Below are 22534 nucleotides of genomic sequence, written 5' to 3'. Positions count from 1 at the left end.
TTATTTTACATCTCTAAAGACAGTGATTTGAGCTGATCTGGATAACTACTGACACAACTCCCTTCAGCACACAGGGCCCAACAAACAGTTGGTATACGGCAGCATTTTAAAGTATGTTTGCTTCTACATTCACCATGTCTGGGCCACAAAGCGAAGGAGAGGAACAAATCTTGCTAGTTTAGATACATCCCTGATTCAGAGCAGGCTCTTTCATTGCATTCCTTTAAGACAATGACTTCACTTTTAGACAATACCAATCTGATTAGAATGAGAAGGTTTTCTTTTGGAAAGGACAGCCAACAACTGAGTAAAGCTTCTAAAAACCATACAAAAAAAGGAATCTTGGCTCACTCAGGATAGTAGCTACTCCCCATTATACCCGCAAATTACAAAAACAACTAATCACAAATACAATAATTCTGCATCCTCCTCTAAGACATGGGAGAGATTTTCATCTTTCTATCAACTGATAAATGATGGAGATTAGGAAGAAACTTTCACTGGCAGCACATTCTCTAACAGCTGCAGTGGTTTAGACATCTTATTCTTCAGGAATTAGTATTGGAAAGGGGACAGGAACTACAAAAACATTTCAGTTCAGATCAGAAGTGCACTTTTGAATTCAATCCCTTGGCTGTCCCTATCAACATCAGCTTCATACTACAAAGCAGCATCAGGGTGCATGTCATACTACAGAGCAGTCCCAGGGTTGTAGATAACTAGGTCTTGAAGTTTCTCAACTAGAATGTAACCGTCACCCGGCTAGCCATAACCATTAAGATAACAACAGGAGGTCTTCAGTATCAGAGCAGAAAAGACCATTTGGCCCAAACTGTAACACCGGTAAGTAAAACAAACAAGAAGAGCCAAGTTGAGACTTATACGGAAGTTCCGGTCAAGACCTATATGTAAGTTGGTTAGAGTGCGGTGCTGCTAATGCCAAGGTCATGGGTTCAATCCCTGTATGGGCTACGCTGACGGTTGGACTAGATGATCTCCAGAGGTCCCTTCCAACCTTACCATTCTATGATTCTATGAAGTTCCAGCAAAAAGTGCAACCAAAGGGCATCCTGGTATTCCTGGTATGACACCTGCTCACCACTAGAGACCCTTGAAACCCCAAAAGACAGCCCCTCATGGACTCAATGTGCACACATAATAATATGTAAAAATATAAACAAATTCCTGGAAAAATAATGAATACCAAAATTAATTCCAAGAATTGTAATGAATATGTATGAGGGGTATCAGATATAAGCTCAACAAATCATGGTCTTAGAGGGTGTATTAGGTGGAAGGATTCCCTATGTCCCTGGCGCCTATTAAAGGAATGCCTGCCTCTTAATGCTACATTGGTGTTAAGGAGTTTTTGTTTTCCGGTTTTCAGTAACACCAGGGTGTATGAACTGTGTTAAATATGAACTGAGAGAGCCCTTTGGGTATATTTAACATGTCTAACCACTGAAAGGCTTTCAGCTCATGGGAACAGACCAGCTAGTTCAAAGCAAAACCCTACAAAATTGGTATTTTGCGGATGTCTGGTCCTCAGCACTAACTGATCCACTGTCTTTGGAGTGTAGCACTACTTGCTTATGGAGACATAACCTAACAGGACTGTTATTTCAATCAACATGCCAAAATTTATAAGTAGATGTTCCTTAGGTTCCTTTAAACTTACCAAAAGTGGTTTAATAAAGAGAGGATATGTTTTCTTAGGGAAGATCATTGTGTGTGAGGGTATGTGTGTCTTATACTACTTCTTGTAGAAAACTTTTTTCACTGAAACCCGTGTCAGCCACACATAAGCGACAACAGCCATTCTGTTTTCTGATGTTTGTCTTCAGACTTTCATTGTTATTGAGATACATCCTAATTTGTCAGTAACTATTCAGGAAATATATTTATTTCCAGAAAAATAGTAAGAAGAAAGTCAATGTTTATTGAGCTTACAAATATTTTCTGGGGATTTTAAATACCTAAGTGGCTTCATTTCTTGGCCAATGAAAGCATAGAAAAACTGTCACAAAATTTCGTTAAAGGACAATTTCATCAAAAAATCCAGAGTAACTTTTGTTTTTGCCAGTTCTACTTGAGAAATGTTTTCTGCCTACGAGGGCACTGCGTTACATGAGTGTTGAAATCTGAATGCTATCAAAGTCTGAACACACTTAAATTTGTAAAATAAGCATTTGTCAGCTTCACATTAGACTCTTACATGAAATATTACAGTTTTAAGCAAGTGACAATTAATTTGAAGCACTTTTCTTCAAAACTCCTCCATAAAATATTTTAATGATCCAACTATACATGAACATAGCTTTCTAAAGGTCTTCTGCAAAATCATAAATCCTCTGTTGTTATAGATTTTAGAATCCCATGCCATTAACCCTTTAAAAGTAAGTGTTATAAAACTTTAGCTACTAATTCTGATGCTTCTACTTTCTTTTTTTTTTCTTTCAGTATTCATGTTTAGCTATTTTTGAGTAGTGTTAAATGTCAGCCTTAAATTAGGAGGTACTTAGGCTGAGCCAAAGAGATGGATCTTACTAAGTGATTTGATAGATAGCAGGGGTGCTTTATATGCTCCAAGGTCTGCATTTCACATTAATTCTGCTGACAGTTGTCAGAGGAATGAACTGTAACAAAGAGTCTCTCAGTTCAGTAGCTATAGTAGGCAGATGCCCAATTCGACAAGCTGGTGACTATTTGGGAGTTATTTGTCTCCAGAAAGCTTGATAATCTGGTAGAGGTTGATACAGTTGGCCACAGAAATAAGTGGGATGCTCATACTGTGTTACTACTGTTGTTCAAAACGACCATGCTATCACACAGGACCAACTAAGTACAGCATAACACAGAAATGCATTGGAACCATGGCTGTTTTAAGGAGCAGAGCAGGGTAGCTGCTAGCTTGCCATTTGACCAGCTGTCCCTTTGGATGTGAGTGAAGAGATTCCTGATGTTGCAAGTCTCCTTCCTTTCACACTTAATGAACGACACTTAAAGTTTGTCTTTGGGCATCCTCTAAAGAACAATTCTGTGCTGCACTTTCCTTATCCCACTGCTGCTCACTATGAAAACAAGGCAAATCCTAAAATCACATAAATCTTTTTATTCTACTTCCTTTTATGACACTATTATAAGTTAATCTGTTTTAATACTCAAAGGAGTTTAATGGCATGCTTAGTAATATCACAGTACAGTGCTTTTTATATCAGATTATGAAAGACTCAGCCAACATGGTTCACCACTGTCTAAGCTTTAAGGGCCGCAGTGATTTCTAAATAAGCACTAAAGAGGCAGAGGAGTGGGAGCATCATTACCACAAGAGCAGCAAGGGCACTGCAGAAGATAGAAGCTCTCAAGTCGGGAAGGGCAGCGCTCAGCACAAACACAGAAATAGAAAATGGGAAGCTGGACACGAAGAGGTGGGCAGACAGAAAGATCAACTGGCATAAGAACAGGACATTTTACATCTTTATAGTGAATGTAACTGGGGAAGAAGGTCTATCTGTAAGGGTTATAAGGTATTTGTAAGAAAACACTTTGCTGCCACCCAGAGTAGCAGACTGGAGTTTAATCACGTTCTGGGGTGCCAGAAGAGTGGGTGCAGCAGACGTCAGGGACATTGGTGATAAAGAGTGCACAGAGCCAGAGATGAGTGCTGACAACCATCTTCTGGCTGGCTGCTCCTCTTCTTTCCTAATCATTGCTGACTTTGTGTGTTCAAAGAGTTTGTGCAGACTCCGAAAGAAGTATAAGAAGTCTTTATCAAAGAAAAACAAAAGTATTAGGCCTTTTACTTATCTGCTAGTTTTCAGCACCTAGGTTCGCAATGGAGACCTATTTTCTATAGCATTTCAAATTACTAATTGTTCTCCTTATTCCATTGTCTGAACATAAAAGGAAAAGAAATATCTTGAAGATCAGTTAATTACTGTCTCTATTGCTCCAGAAGGCCTTTGGATATGATGGCTCTAGACTATTCAGCAGAGCAGATACGTCAGATAAATGTTTTATGTGGCAGGTATATGGACAAGAGCACTACAACACTGTAATCAACACACAATTCTACACCGTTTTGTGTTTTTATTAAGTTTTAGTATCTAAAAAGTAACTCTCAGAAATTTTTATTTCTCCCTAAAAGCAGCTAGCTGCTTCCACCTACTTCTAAAAGGATTAAGGTGCTTCTTTGCAGACTAAGTTTAATCAAAAGATTCTTAAGAGGTAATATTTACAATCTAGTGTTTCAGATTACATGTCCATTTTGATCCTAGGTCTCATTTTTACAATTGATGGACACAGTTCCTCCAGTTGGCTTCTTCTAGAAAACAATTTCAGAAAATCGTGCTGGACACCAAGATAGAAACAAGTCATATGAACTTCAGACTCAGCTTAGCAAACTAAGTGCCTAAGAGGTTTCTGACCAGTCAAGTGATGTATCAATGGTCTTGCACTAATGGGAAATCTTCTTCTACTTGCTTCTTTTAAATGTCTGCAAGGATACAATTTTGAGTGACACTCACAAATACTCAGGATATACATAATCTTTGCGGCAGTGTAAGTGTGCGCCAGTCCACAGAAAATCAAATAGAAATATGTATTTAGCAGCATGGAAGAGCAATGTTCTAAACTCTAAATATTAGGGTTGATTGTGAAATGTTACCTGTGCAGATGTTACCTTCCTCTCAGGAAGCAGAAGGGAGAGGAATAACCTAAACATTTAATGTTAAAGCTACAGCAACCAGGAACACACGGCAGTCCAGACAGTCCATCATCAGTTAAAGCATGTGGCAAATTCAAAGGGCTAATTTAAAGCTGGCAATATAAAAGTCTGTGAATGCTGCCAAAGAACCAGATGTCTCATGTCTGGAAGAGTCTCCTTCTCTTACAGACTCCTTGCTTATGGGTCCTGTAAGTGATCTTTCAAAAGGACAGCACAAAACATGCACAGTCTACTCTGACCTATTGCACAGACAAATCTAAAAACTCTTTTTTTTTGTTTTAAATCAAGATGTTGAAATTCTTCTTTACTGATTTAAAATCTGAAAATGGACCTATTAAATATCTCATCTTACTATAGATATTTCTATATCTGGACTATTCAAAGCTCTTATAGTGTTTGGAACTTCCTCGGGCTTAAAATCTTGTTACTAATATGATTTAATTTATGGAGAAATGTTTGTAAGATGGAGTATGGAGTTTCGTATTTAATACAGTTGGTTTAGGGCTAGATAATATAAATATTTGTGTACAGATGTGGCATGAGGTTGGGAAATTCTGGTCACAAGATGAATTAAAATGTATTACTGTTTCATTCAGTTTGGAGAATTTTATAGCTTTTGGAAGAAATTGCATGTTTACAACTAACTGTCCAAAACCTAAACTTTCTGAGCCAATATACCTTAGAATTATTCAGATTCCCAAATCAGCATCTGCATTTTTCCTCAGCAACCCAAAAGGTAGGCAAATAAAAAAAAATCAGATAAGGTAGCTGTGTTATTCATTCTCTCTGAAGCAACAACAAAGTCCTACTCTTAAAAAAATGTTGCTTGAAAAACTTTTTTTGAGCATAGAATCAATTCACTAGGGCTTGGGAATCCTCTATGTTACCAAGAAGAGAAATTCAATTTACTTTTTTTGAGTTCTGCCAAACAGGGAAATCAGAGATCTTATTAAATAGCAAATTTTTGGTTTTAATTCAGGTAAAGGAGTGTTTAATTAGCTGAACTGAAGCTTGTGAATATCTCACCTATTTGACTGGTAATCACTTTTTCTTCAGACTACGGACTGTTCTACATTTCTGGCTTGATTCTGATTTTACTGCTGTAGCTCCATCAAAACTACTCTGTGGTATGTTGGCTGCCCTCCCAAAAGTCTAATTGACAAAGCAGTGATTCTGTATCTTTAAAGTTTAAGATACGACTACAACTGAGTTGTGGCTTTGAATAATCATGCTGGGTGTGAGGTGATGTAAGTTTGGTTTTTATTGGACGTAAGCACAGGTGATGATGAAGAGACTCCTCAAAAAGACTCAGCCCAGTGACAAAGCACAGCAAATTCCGTGAATTAGTTAAGTACCATTCCCAGTGCTGGAGCCCTGTTGCCCTGTAGCACCCCCAGTAGCAATCTGATGTTATCATATACTCACTGCTCTAACAAGCTACAACTGATTTTCTCAGACATGCCTTTACATTTTTTTATTACTTGACTGTTAAAGAGCATTTTCTGCACTGATTATGTGTTAAATATGAAATATTTCACTGGAATCCAGTTTGCTATAACATAAGAACCTAAGCATCAAGTCTATCACTGCTGCTGACATACCAAATTCCCCATCTGAGATATTATTACAAGCCATTTATTCTGTCTAAACAGTTCACTGCTGTGCTCTTGGAAAAAACACTCTATGCTACAAAAATTAGACTTCACTAAACATGGTGCAAACATGTTCTGCATAACAGCAGGCAGACAGTAAATGCCCAGGGCATTTTGCAATTATTCTGGGAGTATTTTACTCAAGGTTTCTAAATCACTTCACATTTATTACAGTGATTTTCATCATACACTCAACAAAGTAAATGTTTCTTAAGTTTTTATCGGTTTTATCTAAAATGGACAGATTGTTTAGTCTATCTTACTGAATGCCATCATGGTAGTCATACCTTCTGTATTGAAGAGTCACCTTTGTGTACATTGCTTTGACTTACAGATTTGGAGGTATAATTGAAGTCTTCCCCATTTCAGAAGTGTTTATGCTTATGTTCGTGTGTATTATAAAAACATATGCATACTTCTTCATAAAAAAGGACATTGCCATTAACATCATGCAGGATGTAAGCTACCTTGGCTTGACACGGACAGGGTAGATAATGTCTCTTAGAGCTCTTGTTCATGACTTCTTGCTTATTTGTCTCTGAATTACTTATAGTGTTCAACTCTCACAACCAGAATCACACTAAAAACAAACAAATAACCCAAAATACCCGAAAAGTAGAGATGCAGAAGAACAAGACGCTGGGTTCAGAGGGTGTTGCTATAGTCTGCGCTCATGTATCAAGTATTTCTCAGCCTTGCTTGTATCAATTCAATATGTCAAGAAACAGTTTTATCTGCTAGATACTTGATGAAAACTATCAGTTTATTTCCTAAATGCAGTTTACTTTCTTTCTTGCCATTGTAATTCATAAAAATTAATGTAATGCTGACAAAGACAGCTGCTAACTCTTTAAACAAATCTTCATATTTCTAAGTAATTTTGTACAGTATTTGCTGCCTTCTAACTGAAAACAAATCACCAAATTGAAAGCATTCCTATTAATAAAAAGTTGTTACGCTTATTTTCACCAGCATAACATTGCTATTTATCATACTAGCTGCATTCGCTGTTCAAATGAACCATATTAGAGCTAAAACTATTATTACATGATTATACTGGAGACACAGAAACAAAGACTCAGAAGAGTTATCTGCTGATCCAGCATGTGGTAAAATGCCAGTCTCTACCCAAAACGCTGCTGCAAGCTCTGTTTACAAAAAGACAGGAAGGCAATTAATAAACAAGAAGGGTGAGAACTGCAAGAACAGGTACCAGGAAAACTGAGCAGGTTTTTATACAGTGGGTTGCAATCTCAGCTCAGCACCTGCACAGCCATTAAAGAGAAAGGTCCTTTGAAAATGAGAGCCGAGAAACTATGAACACAGACCTTCTGTGAAATAACTTTCGAAGCCAAATGTTATTTCCATCAGTAAGCTGTTAGTTGCCAAGATATGTCCCCTAAGCAGCACTTTCACTAAAATCTGCTTCTGCTGTAGTAACATCAAAGTGATTTTATCAGGGCATGCCTCTAATAGGCTTGTTCCTCATCTAAGGGTGAAATGCTGGAGCGATGGAAGGGAAAGAGTAGGTTGGTCTATTTAATTTCATTGAGTTTTGGGGAAATTTGGCTTGATTTGCCTAAAATAGACCAGATGAGTGAGATGAAATTTCACACAAAGACTTAGAAAATGCATTGTCTTATTTTATTCTGAGTACTCAAATTTTGAGTACTCAAATTTTAAGTACTCAAATTTGAAGCTTGTGATCAACACTGAGCTTTAGCCTTGCTCTGTATTTTGTCCTAAAAGCACAGCTGTCTTAATATGCCTGAAATAATGTGATTTAGTAATATTATAACCAAAGTATTTTGTGGGGAAATAAATGGAGATAGTACATGTCCACTAAATACTAACATTAGAACCTAAATACTTAGCTCTATTTATTTTTATTATTAGGTAATTAAACAAATCCATCTAAAAACATGCTCTGTGCTTTTATTTGAATACACACTTGCAATTTAAAAGGTCTTTTTTTTACATTTGACACTGAGATAAATTCATAAAATGAATTAATTTCTGTTCGCAATCTTCAGTCTACAAAGACATGATATGCAAAATATGTTCACTGAACTACATTTGATATGCTATGCAAAATAATACAAGTTTAGACCTGCAGAAATGTAGAACTATTAAATTGTCAGCTTCATTTTTATGTAGCTTCTTTCTTGTTACACTGTATTTTGTCCCCAGCTATCCTTACATAAAGTTTCATGAAAAACGGAATTGGCATACTATATGCTATGAATAAACTGCCAAAAATTTACATTATGCAAGAAGCAACATAACATATGCAGTGATACTGTGATATTGTTTCTTCCATATGACAAAATAGAGCTTTTATTTGTACTTCCATTGCCCTTTTGTAAAATAGGCATTAGAGCGACCTAAGTCATGCATCAGGACAATGTGTGGCCAAAAGAGCAAAGGCCTCTCAGCTTTTGCTGCAGTCCCGATCCGAAAGGCAATGCTCCCTGCAGTCAGTCCCTCCTATACACTAAAAAGACTACTGACAGCTATTTTTGCATGTTCCATCACAAGTCTCTTTCAAGGCTCCCCTACCTTCCCTGTAGTACATTAATAACTAAGCTTAAAACTACAAAATCCCACAGGCTATGGAAACACATCTTAAATGCCGCTGACGGTGTTTGGTTTTCTTGCATTTAATGCAAACTTTCTTGTTTTACAAGCAAGGTATCTCTACTAAAAGTGAGCATTTGGCTGTTCCTCGTAGGCAATAGATTCCAGTCTTCCTCTGACATTCCTTTGCTGATAACATCTGTTTTTTTACAGCCATATAGCTTAAAAATAAATACTGTTCATGAAAATTGATAACTTTAAAAACACCACCTTTACATTTGCCCATCTATTTAGTTACTCCTGTAAATAGTAGTTATTTATAAAATGACTAATTTAAAAATTCCTTCTTTGTTTGCCTGAAGTTTGTGCTATATTTTCTTCTGAAATAACATTTTCCAGTAGGGCAGATGGACTGCCAGTTGATAAATATATCCTAACAATTATGTTTCCTATCAGGCTCTTGTGAAAGCAGTCCTCCCTGTGAGACTTGTGCATTTTCCTCCTGTACAAAGTTTATTTTTTTGCTTTTTCTTTTGTATGTTTTAACAGAATGATTATTCAGAATTTTTATTGGCCAGTTATCATCTGTTCCATCATTAAGACTGTATTTCACTAGCTCTGACAAGGTATCTGATAAATCAAATAAATCACACATCGAATAAACCTTTAAAATATATTCCTGAAAATTAAAACCCTATTTCCTCACTCTCCTGGTTTTCATGGACCTGCCCTCTTTTTGTCTCACGTTTGCATTTATTTTTTTTTCAGTAAAACTGTGTAGCCTGCAGCCACTCAACTAGCATGACTTGTTGCCAACTCTGTGAGCAAATACATTCTAATTCAAAGACCACCCCCTCTGCAGTTGCCATACATAAAAGCTCACATGTACTTTCTCAGCACAGGTAATGGAATCCGGATTAAAGAAAAACAATACAGAAAGATCAGATTTCACAGAGCACAGTTTGTATCAGCTGTTCTTTATGATTCTTAGGCCTGAATTGTTTCATGGCACTGTCTTGCTGTCTCCAAACGCATAAGACTACTCTGTTCTGAAAAAGTAAAATCTGCAGATCTTCTCCTCACTCTTACAGATCACCAGAAGCAAAAGATAAGGTTTTGCTGGACCCAGGACCCCTTCAGCCACCATTCCCTGATGGAGCTTTTATAGTGTGTTGGGAGGTCATCTCTAATAACTCATCAGTTTAACTCACCTTCAGCACTAGTCTACTGATCTCTACTGATTCCTTAGTGTGTACGAGATTAGCTTTACTTCACTTTTCCATGATCATCCAAGGGCTTAAGCTAATTCTACAGCTTTGTACTGTCTCCTCATCTGTTTGTGTTTGACACATGCTAACCATTACAGATAGGTCTCTACTTCAGCAGGTAGCAGCAGCCTGCTCTTGACTACCTTACTTTCTGAGCACCTTTTTGTCCACCACACATCATATGGCCAAACACATGGCAGTTATCTTATGGAGAGAGATGACAGGTCTGAAAAAAGAGGAATGGATATGACATAAACATCACACTGATGGGCTGCATGCTGCCTGCTGACCAGAGGCTGAGCATATGTGAAACACATGGCTTGAATGCTAGAGGTATACCTGAAGTCTTCAAGTCTGTGATATCTTTAACCTGCTTCTGAATTGCAAAGACACTTGAACTCACTAGGCACCTACTTCCTGGTTTAAAATATATTTTTGGCAAATGAGGTAAGCTCTTCAAAGATGTAACTCCAGCATGTGACCAGGAGCATAGCTCATCGTGGGAAGTGCTAAATGAAAGAAGGCTGCAGCCCCTTAGTCCTCTTTCCGCAAATCTGAGCCTGAGGTGCCTACAGTTCTGTCTCCAGATCTTCTCGGGACAACCCTGTATGAATAAATCAATGTTTTTTTCATATCTCTGTCTGACAGGGGTTCTTAAACTAGATGATGTTTCTATGTTCAGGGCCTCAAGGAGGTAGAGATACACCAGACGAGCTCAGCCAATGTATAACCCATGCAAAGCAGCTAGGGTTCCTCAAAATATGTGTTATTCTTCCGCTGAGGTGAGTCCTAAGTTCAGTGCTTTTTACTCCTTGCAGTTGCTATTGAGGAGATAACCATGTCTCTCTCTCTTGACTGCTTAATGTAGAACAGAGACAACTCTTGGAGGAGGGATCAAAATTCACACAGTTATATATTCCATTACAGTTATAATTCTAGACTAGGCCTCAGAAAATACAAACTACATCAAATTATTGTTACACTGTTCAATTGTGAATCTAAAAGCTTTTACTCTTTATAGTCCAATGCTTTGATTTCCTCTCGAGCTTTATGGAATAGCCCATGATTCTAAAATTACATCAAAACTAAGACAACTGCAATTTGATAAAATGAACAAAAAAAGCAACCTCAGCTGAACAGACTAAAGGTGAAACTACACGATTTTTAAAAATAATTATATTTTACATTCAATTGACAATCCCCATTACATTTTTTGGTATTGTCACACCCACAGGCAGACAGATCAGGAATCCAGCCTGCTGGGAACCAAGCAGAACAGAAACACGGCATATTGCCTTTCTGTCATGGACTATATTTACACTGTGTACTGCCAGCAAAGACGCAAGCTCGTTCTCCTGAGATACTAGGCTTATTAGCCCAGACTTGGTAGTGTGCTTACGTAGTGATTTTCTTTTTCATTGATATGAAGGACAGATAGAGTATGTTCTCGGCTGCCTGTCCTGTACAGCATAAATGAACTCAACATTTATTTCCCAGTTAAAAGCCCACTCTGGAAAAATGGCAGAGGTCTTAATAAGGCACCCTTATTTAAACATCTTTCCTGTTCTATCAGCAAATACTCAATTTGACCTATTCAATAAATACAGAGGTTATCTTTCCATAGACCCTAGTATATCAGTCTCGTCTGTTACAAAAAGAATGACTTGCAACTCCTTAAGACATTACAAACGATGTAGTCCCTTTGCTTCAAAATCCCACCTTTGACTATAGCCAGCACAAAAGTTAACTACTCCTTTAGTTCTCAACTTTTAGGAAAGACATTTGCTTGAAAATAAGCATCACATTATTCTCTACATAAGTCTGAAATAGTCTTTGGGTATTTCTACTGACATTGGTCTGGTGAGAAATCTGGCAGTCAGGACTGCTGAGAAAGCCTAATTTTGTCTAGATTTGACCATGCTGTGCTTAGTTGATTTCATACCTGGAATTAACTAGTTTCAGAGTATTGTCTCATGTGCATGTGTGCATGGGGAGTCCGAGAGGCCTAAACATAAATTCTCTGATCCAGATAGGGAACTAGAAACCAGTTGCTCCCTCCTCCCTCCTTGTGCTAACTCTCCAGAGGCTCCACAGAAACCACATTAAAGACTGAAAAGCTGAAAGTCAGTCCAGGAGAGAAAGGGAAAAAATGCTTTTCTACTTTTTTTGCTCCTGGAATTGGCTCACTGTAATCAGACAAGTGCCAGTCATCAAGCAAAGCAGGAGATGGCTGCACATCTGGAGTGGTAGGAATGCAACCACCTCCCCTAGCAGCAGTGTGCCATTAGCTTGGGTTAGCTCGGTTTGGCTTTATCATCACCCTGCAGCCTTAGAGTAGCATCTGGCAGCAATCTTGGTAGGAGTCCAACTGAGTAAATCGAAGAGCGCACCAGCTTTTCATCAGGCCTGCTAAAGTCATTTCTTACACCTATTCCTGAGACTTGCCTCTTTCAGAGTCCTTCTCTGATCTGTTCTTATATAATCAAATTCCTGACTTCAGGGGATTAATCTGTTCATTTATTTCAACTAAGTTTACACTTTCAGTGTTTTGGGAGAAAAATAGCAATGGCCAAAATATTCACTTTTAAAATCCTATCTACAGAATATACTTTCATCATGTGTGTTATCTGTCCCTCAAAACAAACATAAATAGAAAGTCTTATGGCCTAACAGGCTGTTATGTTGTCTTGTATTTAAAATGTACCATATTTTCTGCCGCTTACCTCAAGCTTTTAAACCTGCAGGATGCTCCTATCACGAGTTATTATCCAATTGCAACAAAAATCTAAACTGAACATAAAAATAGCTTCTTTTCTCTCTCTCTCTCTCTCTCTCTCTCTCTCTCTGAGTGAACCATGTGGTGTTGCAAAGTGCATCATTACTGTGCAAGGTATGTGAAATACTGCATGATATATAACAAGCAATGAAAGTTTTTCTTGGAATAACTTTATTCAAGTTAGAGAGAGAGAGACTGCAAGCAACAATCTCCACAAAGTACATTTTCAAGTAGTCAAGAGTGCATTTTGGTAGTCTGCCTCTGGATGGAACCTTTACTGAGCTGCTAAACATGGGAAAAAAAGAAGAAAAGAAAAAATGTTTTGATTTTGTAAGATGCTTGTTTTGCAATGGCTACATTTATGTAGTCAAGAACATACTCCCCTCAGCAAGTGCTGTTCTGTACAATGTTATTGTCTCACCTACTAGCTTGGCAGTGTGACTTCTCTTTAAGTATGTACACTAGCAAGCAGCACTGTTCCCTGGGGGAGAGGGAGCTTGAGTCCTCCAGACCATTCAGCCTGCTCACAGCAGACACAGGCAGAGGGACACGTTCATGCTTGCTGCCTGCTCCCCTGTGCTAGGCTGCACGGGAACACACCCCAAATAACCACACAGCCTCACTGCACCTGGATGGTGCACAAAGCCTGGCTTTTAATTTCACAAGAAAGCAATGAGATCCTCTGCCTATTTGTCAAACTCAAAAGGCGCAAAGTTTTAAAGAGAATTGAATATATTTTCCCTATCAGTTCATTTCTCTGAATATCTTTCTAATTCAGAGTACTTTGGCTCTCCCATCCACACATTGCTTGCACAAACAGTAATTTTAGATTCCTTCTTTACACCTGGTGCTTATTTAAGGTCTGATTCGGAGCTGATACACTCAGGTGGAAATTATCAGCAACCTTAAAATCAGTGCAGGTCTTGTTGTAATTTCACTGTCAGCTCAGAACCATATCTTTGTAAGCAACAGTGTGAACAAAGCCTTTAAATTAGAATCAAGATTTATGGAGAAAACTTAGGATTTGGCTTAATTGTCTTCAGAAGTCTAGTGACTATAGGTGTGTTCCTGCAAACCTGAGACTAGGCAAAAATCCTGTTGAGTTCTCTAAGTTTTACCTGCAGCAAGATTTTCAGAAAGAAATCTAATATATACACTTGGAATTACTGGTTCTCACTTTGCCACCTAACTGCTTATCATTGCAAATAGGAGAGAAAATACAGGATTCACAGAAAGTTTTCTGCATGAAAATTAATACTCACAGCAGAAATGTATAAACTGCTTGGGAAAGGGGGGTAACAAGATTGCTTTTTTTGTTGGATTAGAGGGTCATACATACATGAAACTGCAACAAAATCCTCCTTATCTCGTGCCTGGCAGTAAAACAAATCATACCGCTTGAACAGAAAAAATACTGAACCGTGAACTTGACCACTTGCTTTTAGTTCCCACAGCTATGTGCATACTCACAGCAGATTTTGTTTATGGGACTACTGAAATGACTCCTGATACATGATCAAAGTATCATTTTGTTTCTCAAATTTTGTGTGAACATTATATACACAGTGCACACATTTTAAATACTATGCTTTACAAGTATAATTTTTTAATGTATTCAGAGGTAAAACTAAGGAGGAAAGGTAAGTAAAATGCGCAGTTTGCAGAACAGAGATGATAGACTATACCTCCTGTAGATATAGAGAAATGTTTAATGGTGGCTATTCACCTTCAACTGGCTAAAGAAATGAATGTTTCCTGTGGTATTTCGACCACATAAGGCTGTTTCAGATGTATGAGTGACATTTTCAGAGATGGCAGGATTTCAGAAAAACTTGGGATCCTATTTATTGTGCAGCATGGGATACAGTCCTACATAGCATATGAAGCAAGTTTCCTACAAATTATTAACGATGCATGCAAGAAAAGCAGATTTCAGCTTCCTTTTTTCAAATTTGCTCATTCCAGAACTCTGATTTTCCATCTGCACTAAAAGTAAGTTCCACTGTCTTTTGTGTCAGTCACATATTTTTAGACTCCAGATTTTTAATCACAAAAATTAGTATGTACATTATTTATATAGCATCTCTCCCCTTTCAAATGCTTGTGAAGGTCCTACACAAAAACATTCAAGGTTATGATCATCAATTTAAGAAGCCCATGATTGATGCTGGGAAAGAATTAGCATTAGCAGCAATAGGGATGGAGTGGGCAAAACACAAAAGTAGGAGCTCTTCAGCTCATGGTAGCTAGTGCTGGAAGCTCTAGGAAAAGCTGCATTTCTTCACCTGCTTATTTCCATAGGACGCTGGCAGTTCATGGATTCCAAGTGGAATGTTTACATTGAAGGTCTATACGGCTTTGATATGTATATTCTCTTTTTTATCAGTATCTTTCACTAAGTACATCTTAGATGTTATATGTTTTCGTATTTATGTAATTGTTGAACCTAAAACCAAGCTCAAATACGAGTTTTCTGTAATATACTACATTCTTATTCATACAGGTTTTAAAAAATAATGAAACTGTAAAAGTTTACTGGGATTGGTCTTCTGCTTCGCAAAGCATCATTCTTAGTGGAAAGCTATAAGCGTCATCTAACCTGGCAGACCTCACCATTTTGTGACCTAGGAAAGGTTCAGAGCTCCCATGCACAGGTGTAAGGCCTGCCCACATCATGAATCCCCATGTCTTCCCTCACTCCCTGTGACCTCTTCCCCTCTTTCTTCCCATTGCTGAGGCCAGACAGGCACCACCCTACAGCATCCCAGTTTGGACAATATGGGACCAGGCTCACATGGCATTCTGTAACATCAAGCTGGAGATCACTTCAGACAGCCATCATGACCTAGAAGCCCCCATGCCTGGCCTTCACTTTGTGTAATGTAGATGCACACTGTTTTCTAATTAGTTAAGCAAACCAACCAAACAAGAAAGCCACCCAAAGATGACAGAAAGAAGAACGAACAACTGAAACACTTCATATTTCTCATTTATAATGAGAAAGGCAGAGATGCTTTAAGAGATTAAGCATCAAATTTGAAATGCTTGGACTTTGCAAAATGAAAGAATCACTTGGCATTAACCATTCCCCCCCTCCCCCCCTTTTTTTTTAACCCTTTAGAACATAAATGGTATTGTTCAGGGTGAATATCAGGTGATGAAGAAAAAACTTAGAGTTGTAGAGGTGCTTTGATTACAGAATTATTGGTTATTTGAAAAGAGGGTTCATTAAATTGTGTGCACTGCTAGAGAGCTCAGTTTTTCACCATTTAGAAACTCTCTGAAACCAACCAGAGAAGCACTAAATGTGGTTTTCATCTCAATGAATGAATAATTTGGATCTAATGCTGATGGTGTGCTTTCCCAATGTCCCTCTCCCCACTCCCTTTTCTTTTTTCTTTCTCTTTTCTTTCTTTTGCCAGTTGTATGATATTTTAGTTTGACTTGGTGACTGCTGGGGGTGGAGAAGGAGAGCTGAGTAGCTGAGAAAAACCCAGCTTTTACACAGAAAATCAGATCTTCTAGATCCTGATTAAAACATTTGAAAGAAGTCAGTAGAGGGGAATAGCATAGGAAGAGGTCCTTTCTGCTTCTCAATTCCCTCATTAACCAGTTTTCCTCAGGCTCCCATGTGTTTTTTCCAGGAGACAGAGCAATTGCCAACCATCACATGCAAGGTATTGTGGGTTCTGAGGCATTTAGCTATGGTATGTAGAGATGGAAACAGGCATTAGAATACCTGAAATTTGCTGAATGCTCTCACATTTGGTATCTGCTTATCAACATGAACAGTGGGTTTAAGCAATTTTTAGCATGTGATGTCCTACCAGTCACAGCATATTATATTTTAAATTGCAGAACATTTCTTCATTGTTTTCATTTTCCTTGTTATCCACCTCTATCACTTCCAGATACTCATGCTGTTTTTACACCAGAATCATAGAATGTATCATAGTCTTTCCCTATCCAAGAGAAATAACAATTATCTGCTGCACTCCAATCTATGTAAGACTAACATTTTGGAGGAGTTAACATCTCACTCAAATGCTCTTAAAAAAACTCCAGCAAAAGATTTTACAGAGTTGGCCAAGTTTTTTTAGTGGGTTATTCGAGGTGAGGAGACACATATCTGAAAAGGCTTTGGAAGAACTCAGGAGGGATAGAGCACAGAAAGGTAGTGTCACTGTTGCTGGGGTAGAAAATGGAGGGTGCATACCCAAGTACCATGCGCCAGGCAAAAGGAGATAAACAGGAGTAAAAACAACATAGAGCTAATTTTCTTTCTTTTTTTAAGAATAAATGGCAGATAAACTTTTTTCTCTTAAGAAGTCTTGATCAGGTTGTGGGAAATAATCTCCTTCTTCATAGGATAATCAGGAGCTGAAAGACTGCTCTGTTTAGCCTCCCCCCCCCCCAAAAAAAAGTCTATTTGCTCCAGTATCCTACTCCGCCATACTGTCAAGAAGCAAACACCCAAGGAACAGTAAAAGGGCAAGAGTGTATGACACTATCAATGAGTATTTTCCTAGCCGGCAACTACTTTCAGCTCAAGGTCCTCCTGAGCTGGATGTCACTTCAGTAAAGGTAGTAAATCTCAGCAGATAACCCTTCTACCAACTTGTCAAGTCCTCTTGAATCAATGTCAATAAATCACACACTTCAGCAAGGAAGGATTATACCACTGCAGTGAAGAAGCTTTTTCTTGCTTTCAACCTGGTTCCTACTAGATTCATTTTATGCCTCCCATTAGTACTGAAAAAAACAGCCAAAACTTGATCTCTTCCATGTCAGTCAAGGCTGGTAGACATCTGTTATGCCCCTATATTGTTGCTACTTGAGACCAAAGAGTCCTAGCTTACTCACTTATTTCTGCCACTTAAACCGCAATCAGCACCCTTGCTGCACCTGTTGGAACCACTGAGAATGGCCTCCTGGAAAATACTCTTCAATTCTTTGATAGTACACCACACCTATGCTCTGCACACCCTGATGTGTCCCTCTCCCTTGCCCATCTCCCCGGAGATCTTTGGATGGAGCATACAAATATGAGATGGAAAAATGTATGTAGAGAATATAGTTTTGTGTCGTGTGCAAGCTGTAAAGTATAGCAGTACCTGTCACCATGGGAGGCAGTAACTTCAAGCTCCTCTTGAGCTCCAGTTGGCACAAGAGCACAGAACAGGTAACGCTTGTTGTGCAAGACAGCAGAAGGCAAATGCACCAGCACCTCCGTCTTTTCAGTAACTTCATGAGCATGAGAACTGCTGCCTCCCTTGTCACACTTCTCTGAGGAATCATACTGGTTGAATTCCCACAGGTATCTGGAACATATTTGCTTAAGATCACGTCTACATAGCATACCCAACCTGCCCTGAACAGCTTGGAAGAGTTTATTCTCTTCCATATGTCCTACCACAGAAATAGGTAGAACACCAATTGTTTTTGGTCAGGGTCCTTAGCTGAAGATCTGCAGTTGCTTTGTGCCTCCTAGTGCTGGTCTGAGTTTGAGAAATGTTTTCCATTGTCTGTTTTGTTCTTTTCTTCTTTCATCCTTTTGCTCTAATTATATTTATGCTTTTCCTCTGTACAGTACAGCTTCTGACACAAAAGAAACAAGTAGAATTGCCATATATTTCTTGGCACAAAAAAAAAGTAGTAAGATGGTTGGGACATCCCTCTTAATGATGAGCATTAGAAAACTGTACTAATCTCCTCACTGCCCTTCTTGAAAAAAAGAAAAAAAAACCTACCAAATAATTTTTCCTCTTGGGTGATAACTAGGTTCACCAGTGATGGCAACACCTCTCAACTGTATTTAATCGGAGAATGAAATGATTCTGCACAGGCTCCTCAGATGTTGACAGAAGCTTCAGAATGATAAGACACATTGAGATCTTTAGAAACCTTCATTCTGCTTCAGGCTGATTTTTTTCATCATTTTTTATTGACACAAATAATGCCAGGATAACAGAAATGTAAAGGGTTAGAGGTTTTCCAGTTTGTATTACACATGTTGCACATTCTGGTTTGTGTTACAAACGTGACTGCATTTTCAGCAAGATGCCTAAATGCTTCTCAGCCCACTACTACAATTGCCTATTGATCAAGAGATTTTGACAATTAACTCTAGCCTCCCCCCCCCCTTTTTTTTGGGGGGGGGGGGGGGAGGCAGGGAAAGGAGTAAGCAATTTTTGCTTTTTGTGCTTGTCTAGATTCTGGAAGCTGATAAGTCTCACTCTTCTTCACTAGCCTCTATGGGAAAGTTTCTAAGACAGCAATCACACGCCAAGAGTTGAATTTCTTGTTTGTGTGGGTCTTTCACATGCCACCCAGGGCACATAAAATGCTTAAACAGTTAAGTTATTCTTAGAGCTTTTAACAAAGGCAAATCACAGATCAGCAAATAGAAAAATCAGTTTTGTTTTAGTTTTGTATTTAATTGACTACATTGCAATACCTGAAACAGCATGTAATTGTCTATTTATTTTAGTTATTTAAAAGAGGAAAAATCTAATTTAAAAATATTAAAACATAGTTTTGACATCTCATATAAATAAAGTGAATATGCATGTATATATACATGCACACAAATATAGTCAATATTCATAAAAGATTCCTGCACCAATGCTGGGAATTAGTTATTCATCTCAATGTCACCTGCAAGCAAACCCAATACAGTTTTCAATTAAAGAAAAGTGGGTCTTACTGAAATTTGGACTGTGCAACGGGCTCCAGGTAGCCAGAACACTGCTTCTGCAGAAAACTTATGACAGGACCCTGGCTTTAAAGAAGAACTCAGTTGTCTGTGTCCCGTTCCTTTCGGGTCCTGCCCCGCAGGCTCCCAGTTGTGGCAGCTGCTTTTGTTTTGCAGCGCAGATAGGTAGCTTTTACCCAAGGAACTGAACAGAGCTGGTGAAACAGCTGTCACATGTTTAACTACTTTCAATCACTAATAGTGATCCAGGGGTGAATGGCTGTGTATCACATTACCGAATCCCTGAAGCTTCAGGAATGATTTTTCAAACTTCATTTCAGTAGCGGAATTTACACGCCTGGCTTGGCTACTGAAGCAAAATAGAGAGGATAATACAGTTCTTAATTCAACAGTTACATGTGCTTACCCTAATGAATTTAATGGAATTTGTACTGTATGTGGACAGGCACCACGAGCTTCTACTGGTACTCTGTTAGGCTGCCTTTTTTATCTGTATCATAAATCTACCGCAGGTTTTGTATCCGTTAAATTTGCGTTAGAAAGAAAGTCTCCAAAGCAAGCAAGAAGCATATATTCTTTGGGTGCAAAGCCTAGCAAGCACATCACCATAGCTTACTGCTCAACGATACCACAGTTTGCCTTTTACTACCACTTGGTTCAAACTTTCCCTAACACAAACTTGATCTCCAAATGAAGGAAAAAAAAGTCTAGTTTGAAATGAATGTAAATGGCTTCACTTGCTTAGAGTAAGGTTAATTGGGTTCCCTTACTGCTCCTTGTTTAGGCTTTGCACATTCAGTAGGATTATCTACGTTTAAGACTTTAAACATTGACAAAACAGTTTCAAAGTTCCATTATCTGTGTTCTCCAAAAGAGAATACAAACTTTCATTCGTTTCAGAATATGCTGAAGCCACTAAGACTTTTTATCTCCCCGCTCCGTACAACGGAAAGCGCCTGTTCCTGCAGGCGCAGCGATTTTTTAAGCTTTTTTTTTTGATTGTTTTAAAGGCAGCATCCTTCACGCTGCCACCCGGGGCTCCCAGCCCGGGCAGCGCCAGGACCGAGCGGGAACGCGCGGGCAGCGACGCGCCGCGCGGCTTCGCGCTGCCCGCAGCGGCGGGGCGGGCGCGGACTTACCCGGCGTAGCGGCCGTGGTAGCGGGGCCCGCGCAGCGGCAGCCCGGCTGGCAGGCAGAGCAGACAAAGCGGCAGGAGCGCCGCGGGGCTCCCTCGCAGCGGCATGGCGCGGCCACGCCGCGCACACAAAGCCCGCGGGGGGCCGACAGGAGCGGGGCGGCGGCAGATAACGGCGGCCCCGGGTGGGGCGGAGAGAGAAGAGGAGAGGGCGGGCAGAGGGCGCCGCCGCCGGCCGCAGAGCCCCGCCGCGCTGGGGGCTGCGGAGCAGGAGGTTGGAGGGTGTCGAGGGGGCTGGCCCTGCCCAGCCCAGCGCAGCGCAGCGCAGCGCAGCGCTAGGGGTGGCGAAGGGCGTTGGCTGCCGAGGCCTCGCCCGCAGGTGTGGCCCAACGGCTGCCGGGGAGCCGTTAACGCCTTGCGCGTGGCGCAGGCATCGCCGCCATGGCGATATGAGGGCGGGGGTGGGGGGTCGAGGCCGGTAGAAGAGGTGAGCTCGCACCACGTGTTAGGAGAGGGGCTGCTAGGAACTGCTAAGGGAGGAGAAAGTTTTAAAAATCAGGATCCTTACTAAAAGTCTTAGGCCTGGGTGGTGGGGAAGAGGAGTAAGACCACAATAATAATATAAAACAACCCCCTCTTTTTTTTTAAAGCTAGTGCTTTGCTGCTTCTGTTCTGCACTGTGGAGTGTGAAAGAGCTACAAAAGGGTAAGCTATTGGTGCACTAGGAGCAAAAAGGACAATTGAAAACTTCTTGTAAATAAGTTAATGGAAATCACATGAGTTAAAAAATTGTTTAAAAACTAGGCAAAAAGCATAATGCTGATGTGGAATACTTGATAGCTCCTTTAATGCTTTTATGTTGACTGTAATAAAAAGAAGTGCTTCAAGAAACAGTGATTTCTTGCTATTTCTCAGAAAAAAAAGAGTAGCTGTTGACAAACAAAACTACATGAGACTTGAACATACGGGAGAAATCCTCTAAATCCCTGGTAATGTTTCAGTGACACAGAGAGCTTCTTGAAAAGGCCTGCATGATGTTACATGCCCTCTGTATTCTGTGGCTGAAAGACAAATTAACATTTTTCTTTGTGTCTTTCTGCACTAGCGTTAAATCTGATGCTAGCTGTATAATAGACTGTAGCGATGGAAAAGACCTATGAGGTCGCCTAGTCTGGTGCAGGATTCCTGCCTTCTGTTTGGTTACTAGTTGAACTGCCTGCAACAAAAATTTTACTTACAAACTTTGTTTCTGGCGGAGCTACACAAAGGTGAGTTTGTGTGTGCACACATATGCACAGAGGTGTGTTCAGCTTGAGATGTTGTATATCTGTTGGCTACAACACTTTCCACTTCCTGCAGGAAGATAACCAACCTTTTTTTGCAAATCTTTAGTCTTGTAATAAATGCGATTGTAACTTTATAGACACTTATTTAATAGATCCTCTATGTTCAGAGGTGACTTCAGAAGTCAGTTGTAGTGAAGTTGAATCACTTCTGGAGGGCAGAAAGGTATGATACTGCAGCAAAAACCATTACTTTATTTGGCATGCTCTTTTTGGTTATTTTCTTATTATGCATTTGTCCTACCCACGAAGTGCATTAGATAATACACACATTTATGAAACTGTTTGTGAAATATACTGTCTGTTATTCTAAAAAAAATGCTCTCAGAATGAGAGTACGAA

The 22534-nt window shown here is 39.4% G+C and overlaps 1 protein-coding gene across 1 annotated transcript in view; it reads right to left on the bottom strand.

Annotated features, from left to right (window-relative positions):
* CPA6 (carboxypeptidase A6) overlaps positions 1-20957 on the bottom strand; it is an 84552-nt gene extending 63595 nt beyond the window's left edge. Inside the window, exons 1-2 of the mRNA XM_062568536.1 lie at positions 20854-20957; positions 18114-18320 (exon numbers count right to left, since the gene is read on the bottom strand). Of these exons, the coding sequence (XP_062424520.1) occupies positions 18114-18320; positions 20854-20957 (311 nt within the window). The remainder of the gene's footprint in view (positions 1-18113; positions 18321-20853) is intronic.
* Positions 20958-22534: the final 1577 nt, after the last annotated feature.

This window comes from Rhea pennata, chromosome 2 (genome assembly GCF_028389875.1).
Source record: "Rhea pennata isolate bPtePen1 chromosome 2, bPtePen1.pri, whole genome shotgun sequence".
NCBI classification, from domain to species: Eukaryota; Metazoa; Chordata; class Aves; order Rheiformes; family Rheidae; genus Rhea; species Rhea pennata.
The sequence above is the reverse complement of the archived record's forward strand: the minus strand, read 5'-3'. Positions and strand labels throughout refer to the sequence as shown.